Source organism: Dipodomys ordii, unplaced genomic scaffold (genome assembly GCF_000151885.1).
Source record: "Dipodomys ordii isolate 6190 unplaced genomic scaffold, Dord_2.0 Scaffold6, whole genome shotgun sequence".
Lineage (NCBI taxonomy): Eukaryota > Metazoa > Chordata > Mammalia > Rodentia > Heteromyidae > Dipodomys > Dipodomys ordii.
In genome coordinates, this window is record NW_012267222.1 from 6086043 (window position 1) to 6098276 (window position 12234).

Consider the following 12234-nt stretch of genomic DNA (forward strand, 5'->3'; position numbering starts at 1 on the left):
GGTGCTGGAGTTTGAACCTAAGACCTCAACACTTGCTGGGCTAGTGCTCTACCACTTGAGCCACACCTCCATATTTATAATGGCTTTTTCATACAAGCAAAGGAAGCAGTCATAACAAAGTATCCACAATGAAGGAAAAGAACATATCTAAAGCAGTTTTTCCATAAAATAGGGTTGTAAAGGAGAGGTTAGGAAACTGTAGTCATTTGGGGGAGATGTTAAAAATGTACTGTTTTTCTTGCTCACAACTGTGTAATAGTGTACATATATATGTGTGTGTATGTATATATACACATACATGTATATATAAATTTGAAGGTAAGTGGTAGTCTGTAGTGAGGGAAGGAAAATTGGAAACACCCATCAAGGTGGGTGTACAAGGTAGATTCTTATACAGACCAACATTGTAGCTGGGTGTCTCCTGCCTGGAGGTGAATGACACAGCCCGTGGGCTCCTCATCTCTACTGCTGAGAGACTGGAAGCAGTCTTCAACACACTCCTTCTTCTCCAGCAGGTCTTGTTGTGCCTGCACATCACACAGATTTCTCCTGGCCAGATGCATTATGTGATGAGGATGCCTGCGCACACTTTTGAGCCAGTGGGACAAAAGAGAATTCTGGGAGATTCCCACACTGCTAATGATCAGTCTGTGGGGGGTGGGGGTGGGGTGGCCTGGCCTGTACAGGAACCTCCATGAGTCACAGACACACTCCTCCAGTGACACATGGGAAACAGAACATTTGGGGGAGCGGGGGAGACGCAGTGCTGAAGACCCCAAACTCAGGTTCTTATACTTAAAAGGTAAACTCGGGCTGGGAAGGTGGCTCAGTGGTAGAGTACTTGCTTCGCATGCATGAGGCACTGGGTTCGATTCTTCAGTACCACATAAACAGAAAAAGTCAGAAGTGGTGCTGTGGCTCAAGTGGTAGAGCACTCACCTTGAGCCGAAGAGCTGAGGGACAGTGCCCAGACCCAGAGTTCAAGCCCCACAACCGACAAAAGGAAAAAAGGCAAACTCACTTTTTTTTTTTTTTTGGTCTGTCATGGGGCTTGAACCCTGGGCTTGGGTGCTGTCCCTGAAGCTCTTCAGCTCAAGGTGAACGCTCTACCGCTTGAGCCACAGTGCCACTTCCAGTTTTCGAGTGGTTTATTGGAGATAAAAGTCTCACTGACTTTCCTGCACGGGTTGGCTTTTAACCGCGATACTCAGACCTCAGCCTCCTGAGTAGCTAGGATTACAGGCGTGAGCCACCAGCGCCCAGTGCAAACACACTTTTGTTGAGCCAGATTCCCTAACCCTGAGAGCAAAGCATGAATGTGGTATCTTTGCTTTCTTTTATAGGTGTTGATTGTTCTGATTGTTGGGCATTGTTTGTTCATATTGGTCATAAGTTGAATGGGAAACTGCCTGCTTGGTTGTTTTAGAAGATGAGTTGAGGGACTAGAATGGAAGAATATCAAGCAAGAAACAGAGGAAAGGGGGCTGGAAATGTGGCTTAGTGGTAGAGTGCTTGCCTTGCATGCATGAGGCCCTGGGTTCCATTCCTCAACACCACTTAAGCAGAAAAAGGTAGAACTGCCAGGCGCCGGTGGCTCATGCCTGTAATCCTAGCTACTCAGGAGGCTGAGATCTGGGGATCAGGATTCAAAGCCAGCCAGAGCTGGAAAGTCTGTGAGAATCTTGTCTCCAATAAACCACTAGAAAACCGGAAGTGGTGCTGTGGCTCAAGCGGTAGAGCGCTCACCTTGAGCTGAAGAGCTCGGGGACAGCGCCCAGGCCCAGAGTTCAGGCCCCATGACCGACAAAAAACAAAAAGAATCTCATGGACTTTCCTGCCCTGGGCTGGCTTCCAACAGCAATCCTCACATCTTAGCCTCCTGAGTAGCTAGGAATACAGTGTAAACCACTGTGCCTGGCTCTTCCTATATGTTAATTTTGTTTTAAAATGAATGGAAAAGCTGTAGTTATAGAGTGGACACTCATCTCATGTCCTTCATTAGGTTCACCGGCTAATTCTTTGCCAGATATACTGCTGTCTCTATCACACACACACGCATACACACACATATGTGATCACACACAGGCACATATGTGCACATTTTTCCTGAATCATTTCAGTTGCAAGTATGGAGACTCCTAAATACTTGAGCCTGTGTCTCCTAAGAACCAGTACACTTCCCAGTATAACCATATAATCACACCCAGCACATAAAGCATTGATACATAGACTCATCCCAAGTTTGTCACTATGATATTTTCCCTTACCACCCAGTACTGTCTTTTGGCTTCCCTCTACCACCCTGTGCTGCATCCAGGACTTCACTGTATCTACTTACTTGACTGTGTGCCTAATATTCCGATATCTGATTAGAAGTAATTGGACTCTGACTTCCTGTCCTGAAGGCAGATTTTAGTTCAACTGGATGTTGTTTCTCTCAGTTTCTGAGCCATCTGATAGGAGGCAGGCAAAGCATCCTATGGCCTTGGGCTCCTCTGAGCCTCAGTTGTCTCATCAATAAAATGGGAATCATTCCTACCAGTCAGGCTTGTGAGGGCTAAAATTAAACAAGACAATGTGCTGAGCTTACTGCCTCTAAGCGTGGCATTTAGAAAATGCCACAGCCACAATAATAATTATCATTGTTCTGCAACATCACCTGGCTTCACCTAGCAGGAAGGAGCTGGGATCTGGTTTGAAACTAGGATTTCATCCTCAAGACAAATTCCAATCCTGGGCTTATGCTCTAAGAATGGGGCTGTGCCCTGCCAACTGCCTGATTCACTGGTGCTGTCGTCAGGAGGTCTGTGTGGCACACACTCACTGTCATTCAAAATGCCAGACTTTTTTGCTCAAGGTTTTCACTCCGCCACTTGAGCCATAATCCCAACCAAAATTAACTGTTTAAAGCATACTGTTCAGTGGCATGTAGGCCATGCAGAATTGTGTAGCCCTCCTGTTTCTAGGCTGCAGAGTTGAGTTCATCATCCCAAAAGAAAAATCATGCCCACTGAGCAGCCTTTGTCCACATCTCCTAGCTACTATAGCCTGATGTCTCTGTCATTTTACCTGTTTATATTTGACATAAATAGAGCTTTGTAATGTATAACCTTTTCTGTGTCTGGCTTCCTTCATTTAATAATATTTTTGAAGAGCTAAGGGTAAAATACCTGCCTATAAGCATGAGGCCCTAGGTTTGACTCCTACTACCCTGGAAGTAAATAACGTTTGGAAGTTCATCAGATTGTAGAGTTTTTCAGCCCTTCATTCTTTTGTATGCTTGGATTCAACTTCATTCTGTGGCTATGTAAGTTGTTGATTCACTCATCCATAGGTGATCATTTGGGTTGTTTACACCTTTTAACTGTTACGGATAATACTGCTATAAACAATTATGTAAAAGTACTTGACACAGGCAACTGTTTTCAGTTGTTTGAGTATATGCTCAGAAGTAGAATTGCTGGGTCATATGGTAAGCCTGTGTTAAAATTTTTGAGGGGGCCTCATCATTTTCCACAGCTGCCACACTATTTGACACCCCCATACACATCCAAATGGACAGGGGCTCACATTTCTCCACATGCTAACACTTGTTAATATCAGCTAACAAATTTGTTTCCTAAAGAGCCATCCTGGTGGCAGTGAAGTAGTATTTCATAGTGGGTTTGACTTGCATTTCCTTAATTAGAAATACTGTTAAACATTTTTTTGTGTGTTTTCTGGCCATTCACATATTTTCTTGGAAGAAATATCTGCTCAAGTTCTTTGCTTATTTTTAGTTGAACGTATGTTTGTATGTTCTTGTTAGGTTGGAAGAGTTCTTTATATATTGTAGATACTTTGCTCTTATTTGGCTATGCTGAATACATATATTCATGTGAATTTGGTGTTTGCTCTGAAAGGTCCTTAAAGCCAGAAACAGCACCTGTGCTGCTCTGGCACCTGCCACACACACCCAGTCTGAGTGGATGTGGATGCTGCACTTCTGTTGCTCTCTGACGCTAAGTGTCAGGTCCCCTTACAGGAAGTACCCTGTGACTCCTCCATGCACGCCACACTGCTGGAGTTTTGTCGTCATTCACCCTCAAGCAGGCCTCAGTCTGGTGGTTGAACTTATCCTTTGGGAAATTGAGTAGGTGATGTTCTGTGATGGTCACAGATGGGCCACACAGCTGCTTGTCCAAAGAGGTGCACTCCTCCCTAGCTTCAATAGCAGCACTTCCTCTCCTTCATTAGTTCCCTGGCATGTATTCCCTTCTTGTTTTTACTGTAATATTTCAGTCATCTCTCCTTTGTGTCTTACTTGGATCATAGGGAATTAACATTGAATAAACAGTTTGTTGAGCAAGGCCCTGGTAGCTCATGCTATTCCTAGCTATTCACGAGGATGATAGTGGAAAGATTGTGGTTCAAGACCAACCAGTCCCAGGCAGAAAAGTCTGAGTGAACCTATCTGACAAATTACCACAAAAAAGCAGGACTGGAAGCATGACTCAAGTGGTAGAATATCAGCCGAGCAAGTAAGCCAAACAATCACTGCAAGGCTTTTAGTATAACTACCAAGAAAAAAAAGGATTTGGTGAATTAATATAGTAATTTAGCTGTAGACAACTATAATCTGAACTTTTTAGGGTTTCCAAAATTGCCTCTTAGGATTATTGCCAGGCCCAGCCACCCTGCTACCACTTTGCTTGCTGGCTTCTCCTCTCAGCTGCATGGCTGGTAAGAGGAGAGGAGTGTACAGACAGAGCAGCCATGTGTCTTATTTAGAAACTGACATATAAAACAAGAAAGAAGAAAGGGTGTGGAATTTTAATCCAGTGCTCCAGAAGACAGTGACTATTATTAGGTGCATTCATGGCGTCTGTTGATGTGAATCCACAGGGAAAGAAACCACAGGTCCCACTGCTCAGATGTCTGAGCTCTCAGGTGAGAGTCGTGCCATGCAGCCCCACAGTCAGCTGCACTCAGCAGCTCCGAAAGCTGCACAGCTCTTCTCTGGTGGGAGCGCATGCTCTGGTTCTTACTGTCTTACAAGTCAAGGAAAGATTACATCATTCCCTCACTACATTTTTGTCACAAAATCAACCAGTGGCCACTGTTTTGTCTTAAGTACAAATGTAATGACTTTCCTGGGAGGTAAGTCACCATGCCTACTTTACACCTGAGAAATGAACTTAGGAAGTTGGGTGCTGGTGGCTCATGCCTGTATTCCTAGCTACTCAAGAGGCTAAGATCTGAGGATCACAGTTCAAAGCCAGACCAGGTAGGAAAGTCTGTATGACTCTTTAGGCATGAATTCAGGCTCTCGGCACTGTCCAAAGGCTAGCACTCTACCACTTTGAACCATAGCTCCACTTCTGGTTTTCTGGTGGTTAAATTGGAGATAAGGCTCTCACAGACTTTCCTGCCAGGGCTGGCTTTGAATGGTGATCCTTAGATCTCAGCCTCAGGAGTGGCAAGGATTATAGGCTTGAGCCACCAGCAGCCAGCTGTGAGAGTCTTACCATTAATTAACCGGAAGTAGCATTATGGCTCAAAGTGGTAGAGCTCTAGTCTTAAGCAAAAGCAGCTCAGGGACAGCACCTATGCCTAAGTTCAAGTCCCATGACTGACAAAATAAAAATAAAAAAGAAAGAAATGAACTTAGGAAAGTTAGGGACTTGCCAACATGACACAGCTGGAAAGTGATGTCCAGGTATGCCTGGGTACATGGTGGGCACTACTAGTTCTCTATTCTTCCCTGCTTCCAGGCCCTTTCACCTATGGACTGGGGTGGCTCAAAGCCAGTGGGGTACCAGACATCTGATATTGTTGCACTAATGATCTTCAAGAATTGATAGTGTAGGAGGAAGCTCCTTCTAGTATGGACAATATTGTGTTGTTTTTCCCATGTTTACTTGCATGAACAAGAGCTACAATTTCTGCCTCATCATGGGCTGCTAGGGTACAGTGCTTTGCAATACTAAAATGGATTAGATTTCCTTTGTGCCCACTTCAGATTTTCAAAAATCCCCATTTGCCTTACTCCTGCAGCTGTCCCCCTAGATGACAACTTTACACAGTTTGCCACATTGCACCAATCTTGGTGCATGTATAAGCATAAAGTATGTCCTTTTATGTGGCTGCAGATACATAGAGAAAGAGTGGTGAGTAGCTAGTATCATGTGTAGTTGAAAGACCTCAGATCATATTTTGGATATTTTCTGTAACTTTTTTCACCTAAGATCTCATGTTACCTTTCCTCATTTGCAGAGATCCTACAGCAAGGAACTGTTTGAAGAAGTAATTTCCAAGATGCGGAAGGCAGGGATTAAATCCACAATAGCAATTGAGAAGTTTAAGCTTCTTGCTGAGAAAGTAGAGGAGATAGTGGCCAAGAACGCCCGGGCAGAAATCGACTACAGTGATGCTCCGGATGAGTTCAGAGGCAAGTGGCTCAGCTCATGCTCACATCTTTGAGTTAACCTGGAATTGTCTGCTTTTCCTTCTTTGATGGCATCCTTAGTTGCTTTTTTTTTTTTTTCTTTTTGGTCAGTCATGGAACTTGAACTTTGGGTCTGGATGCTGTCCCTGAACTCTTTTTGCTCAAGGCTAGCACTCTAACAGTTTGAGCCACTGTACCACTTCCATTTTTCTGGTGGTTAATTGGAGATAAAGGGTCTCAAAGACTTTCCTGCCACAGCTGGCTTTGAACTGTGATCCTCAGATCTCAGCCTTCTGAGTAGCTAGGATTACAGGCGTGAGGCACCAGCGCTTGGCTTACCCTACAGATTTTAAAGATGATTTTGCCTTTAGGGATTTGCCCTTTCAGAGACTCCTGAGACCCTAAAGAAGGGTCCTGGCTGCTGGGTGCTCCTGTGTCTTTTCTCTGTTGCTCCTTGCAGCACTTGTGACACAGGGGAACGTTCCCTCTGCCGAAGACAGAGTGCGTGCCCTCATCTCACGCTGGTGTCCTTCTCAACTTGGGTACTTGGCAGGCCATTTTGATAGCTGCTCTTTTGGATGTGGTTTTCGTTGGTAGGGGGCTTGGCTTTGCTCTCTTTATCACATTCAGCCTCTATTGTCAAGTCCCTTTGCTTTGTCTCTGCAGACCCTCTGATGGACACCCTGATGACTGACCCCGTGCGGCTGCCCTCTGGCACCATCATGGACCGCTCCATCATCCTGCGGCACCTGCTGAACTCTCCCACTGACCCCTTCAACCGCCAGACACTTACAGAGAGCATGCTGGAACCAGGTAGGGCGGGCATGACTGAGCAGCAGTGCCAACCTCAGTGCAGCCAGAGTCCTGTAACAAGTGATTAGCTGAGATCTGAGGATTGTGGTTTGAAACCAACCCAGGCAGAGAAAACCAAGACTCTTACCTCCAATTAACCAGCAAAAAAGCTGCAAGTGAGGTGTGGCTCAAGTGGTAAAGTACTGAGGCAAAAAAAGGCCAAAGCAAGAGTGTGAGATGCTGAGTTCAAACCTCAGTACTGACCAAAAAAAAAAAAAAAAGAAATTAGCCAAGGAAGGGAAACCTGTCAACTGCGGAGAACTACCCCAGTATGGGTTCTTCCTATGGAAGACATGCCGGCCCTCTGCTTTTTTTTTGCTATCAGTCTAGCACTTCTCTTTCATGAGACTGAAGGAAAGAAAGGCAGGCCTTTTCTTCCACTTTCACAGAGCTATTGCTGAAGAGCCCTCCTGTCTGGGGCATTAATTCCCTTTCCTTTTTCTCTCAGTGCCAGAACTGAAAGAACAGATCCAGGCATGGATGAGAGAGAAGCAGAGCAGCGATCACTAAGCCATCCCTCGCCACTGCTTCTGGAAGCAAGGCCAGCAGGGCAGATACAGGCAGTGTCTGCGGTGAAGCTGCTGCTCAAGCCTTGGCAACCACACATTGCCAGACCCAGAGTGACCAAACAGCAGAGATCTGAAGGCACATGGAGAGACGAGCCCGACTCCTGTACATATATTTAAGTGACAAACACAGTGAAAAGCTTGGGGACGGGTTAGGATTGCCTGTGTAATAAAGCACGTCCTTCACACGTCACAATGGAAGTCTTAGTGATGAGAGGTGGGCGGGGCAGCTTCCCCTTCATCTTTTGTTTTTGTTTTGTTTTGTTTTTGTTTTTAAATCCAGTATCCATTGATTTGATTGTGATTAGAGAACTTGGACCTTTTGCTGCTAAAGAATCTCCACCCCCCCTCCCTCCTTGCCCGACTTGCACTGCTCTGGATTTTTTAAAGAGAAGCAAAAACAAAAACAAACTCCTTTCCCCGACCCTCCAAACCATATATTCTGTGAGATAACTGTGCCTGCGACAAAGTGTTAATCCTGGGATCGTATTTTTATATCATATTCACATATTTGTTTTTTTAATTGGTGTTAGATGACATGATTAATAAAAAAGGCAAGATATTTTCAGAATTTGAATTTCAGTTTTTTTTTCTTTTAAAATGTCCCTTTAAAATTTTTTTAATGTAAAAAAAAAAATGAAGAGAATCCTGTTGCTCTGGTCCTTCTAACAAGCCCTGAATTAGGAATCAAAGCGACAGGTGCAGCCATGGAGTGGCTTCAGTATCAGGACTTGTGTGACTTGGGGTTGGGGAGGGTGAGGGTTGGGTTTTTTAATGCTATGTGACAGTTCTAAACCTTTACCATTCTCCTCTGAGGGTAAATCAATTCCTCAGCCCAGGGTTCATTTGTATGACATGTTCTTTGGGGTTTGGCCTTACCAAAGCAAAAAAGAGGTACAAGAAATGTGGAAGTATGTCTGCCTGTTGAACACCCAGACACACAGCCACGTGAGCATAAGACGCTCCCTCGTTTTGTATTACTGCTCTCCACGCGACAGACTTGAGTTTTGAATTTCCTCTGGGGTAAAAAAGGATTTGAAACCATAAAGTGTTTTGAAGAAATTAAATCTACAAAAACATACTTTCTTTTTTCTTTTCCTTTTTTTCCCCTCCACAGACAATGTCTTTCTCTGTTCAATTCCTAACGCAAACTACAATAAATGGTGATACGCAGTCGGAAGGAATCTTCTTTGAGTCTCTTCTTTTTGTGGAAAGAAAAGGGGGGAGATGCTCAAGAGCCAAATGAGAGCGCCTGTGGTAAATTAGTTTTTCTGGCAGCAATTAGAAGCTTCTATATTTTTTTATTGTGAAAATACCATATAGAGGGGTTACAATTACATGGGCAAGATAATGAGTACATTTCTTATCAAGCATTGTTGCCTCCTCCTTTGTTCCTCCCCCCCCCCGGCCCCCCGGCACCCCGCAGAAGCTTCTGTTTTTAAAATAAAACTTTGCCATCTGCATCAGCCTTGCTGCTGTATTTGGTTCTGGTTTCACCTCTGAGAGGCTGAGCTTTTACGCTGGTGTTCTGTTCTCCAAGAATTGCCTCACCTCAAAGATCTTTTCCCTGGCCTTCCAGGTCCTTACTCAAGCCCTACTCACTCATTAGCATTTAAACTTCCTTATTTATCTATTTAGCTGTTCTGGAGATCAAATCCAGGACTGTGCACATACTAGGTCATCACTCTTCCACTGAGTTCCATCCCTTGGCCTACAGAACCATTTCTCTAAACACCTGAAGTAGTGACTGTGCTAGCAATAGGGAAACAGCACTTCCAAGGCAAAGGCCTTTGTATTTATTTCCAGTTGGTTCTCTCTGTGTGTGTGTGTGTGTGTGTGTGTGTGTGTTTTCTGTTTTAGTACTAGGGCTTAGCTCAGAGCCATATATGCTCACTTAGGTTCTGTGTGTGTGTGTGTGTGTGTGTGTGTGTGTGTTTTCTGTTTTAGTACTAGGGCTTAGCTCAGAGCCACACAGGCTCACTTAGCTTCTTTACACTCAAGGCTGGCACTCTTACCTCTTGAGCCATACCTCCACTTCGAATTTTTTGCTGGTTAATTTGAAATAATGAGTCTCTCAAGTTTTCCTGACTGGGCTAGCTTTGAACCTCAATCCTCATATCTCAGACTCCTGAGTAGCTAGGATTACAAGTGATCCATTGCACCTAGCTTCTATTTTGATTTAAATAAATCAGGCTATAGGATGCAGAGAAGTTATTGCTCAAAATCCTGGTTATTTAAGGAACATTATCCAGGCTCCAGAACTCAGCCTCTATTGTCTACTTCTTTTGAGCACATTTGGACTTGTTTTCCCCTGCCTTCCCACAAAATACAAGTTATTCATTGTAGCATATTTTCCATGATATAAATTATATATATGTATACATATATAGATGAAAATTACCTATAATCCCACTATACAGATGACTATTTACTTTTTTTGGTCTTTTTTGCACTTGCTAGACAAGCACTTTGCCACTGAGCTACATTCCAGTCCAATCTTACTCTTTACTAGCTTACTTATGTGCATTTCTCACATTACATTTACTAACTCATCTGATCCTGTTTATTGGGCTCACAATGTCTATTGCTATCTCTTCTCCACCCAGATTACAAACTCTCAGGGCAGGGGCCTGGGAAGGTGGCTCGGTGGTAGAGCACTTGACTTGCATGCCTGAGGCCCTGGGTTCGATTCCTCAGCACCACATAAGAAAAAAAGCCGGAAGTGGCGCTGTGGCTCAAGTGGTAGAGCACTAGCCTTGAGCTGAAGAGCTGAGGGACAGCGCCCAGGCCCAGAGTTCAGGCCCCACGACCGGACCCAAAAAAAAAAAAAAAAAGCTGGAAGTGGCACTGTGGGTCAAGTGGTGGAGTCTCACAGACTTTTCTGTCTGATCTGGCCTCAAATGGTACCCCCCAAATCTCAGCCTCCCACAAAGCTAGGAATGACAGATGCATGCCTTCATCCTGAACTATGAATTGAAAAGAGGTTTGTCAAACTTTTCTGCCTAGTATGGCCTGCCTTTCAACCCACAGTCCTCACATTATCTTAGCTTCCTAAGTAGCTAGGATTACAATCATGAGCCACTGGCAGCCCGCTCATTTCTTAATTTTGAACTACCTTCTAGCTCTTCTCACATTTTTTTCCACAGGTAATGAGAAATAATCTAGTAGTATGTTATAGTTTAAATTTTAAGTGTTCTCCAAAGATGCATGAAAGAAAGATTCACTTCCCTGGGTGATGCCAGTGGGAGATGGTGTGGATCCTTTAGGAGGTGGAGCCTAGCGGGAGGTTTTCAGGTTATTGGGGGTGTGTCTCAAAGGGGAGTGTGAGATGAAGTTTGTTCCATAAGGTGAGTAAGCAGTTTTACTCCTCCATGCACTCTTACCATGATGTGTCACCTAAATGGCCCAAACCAACACCATCAACCAACCATGGACTAGAACTTAAGACTGTAAACAGCCAGGGATGGGTGGTTCATGCCTGTAATCCTAGCTACTCAGGAGGATGAGATCTGAGGATCACAGTTTGAAACCAGCTTGGGCAAGAAAGTCCATCAGACTCTTACCTCTTAATTATCCACTCAAAAACCAGAAGTGGCACTGTGGCTCAAGTGTTAGAGCTCTAGCCTTGAGCACAAAGAGACGCAGAAACAGCACCCAGGCCCTTGAGTACAAGCCCCACAATCAACCAACCAACAAAAATACTGTAAACAACATCACTCTTCTTTGTAAGTTGATTATTACAAGTTTTGATTATGGTGGCAGAAATGTGTTCATTATTCTGCTTTGAAATTTCTTTACCTAATCTGGCATGATGGCTTACATCTGACATCTCAGATATGTGTGTGTATGCCTGTGTGTGTAGACAGACAGACAGACAGGTAGATAAGCAGTTGGGAGAATCATGGTTCAAGGCTAGCCTCAGTAAAAGGTTAGAGAGACACCCTGTATCTTAATCAATAATCCCAGTGTGATGGCTCATGTCTTTGGTACCAGCCAGGCAAAAAAGATTTCAGTCTCAAGCTGCTCAGGAGAAAAAACAAGACCTTGTCTGAAAATAAATCCAGGCACCTGAGGATCATATGTATAATCCTAGCTACTCAGGAGGCTGAGATCTGGAGGATCACAGTTTGAAGTTAACCCAGGCAGAAAGGTTCACTAGATTTCCAGCTCAAACAAGAAAGCACCAGCCAAGCAAGCATGAGGTCCTGAGTTCAAGCCGTGTTGACAAAAATCTCCATCACTAGAATACAAAGGTCTCCAGCTTCTCCTAACATTGACTTTTGGCTGCACTGTCTGTTTCCTCCTATGAGCTCCTGTCTGCCGCTGGTCACCCAGTCCCAAAGCCAATGCCACATGTATTCTGCTTTGTTACAATGCCACCCATATCTA

At 44.3% G+C, this 12234-nt stretch overlaps 1 protein-coding gene across 2 annotated transcripts in view; it reads left to right on the forward strand.

Moving 5' to 3' along the window:
- The window catches only part of Ube4b (ubiquitination factor E4B), a 123179-nt gene extending 114150 nt beyond the window's left edge, over window positions 1-9029 (forward strand). For both annotated transcript variants that reach the window (XM_013034507.1, XM_013034514.1), the window contains 3 exons: window positions 6256-6430; window positions 7094-7240; window positions 7728-9029. In XM_013034507.1, the coding sequence (XP_012889961.1) occupies window positions 6256-6430; window positions 7094-7240; window positions 7728-7789 (384 nt within the window). In that variant the 3' untranslated portion in view covers window positions 7790-9029. The remainder of the gene's footprint in view (window positions 1-6255; window positions 6431-7093; window positions 7241-7727) is intronic.
- Window positions 9030-12234: the final 3205 nt, after the last annotated feature.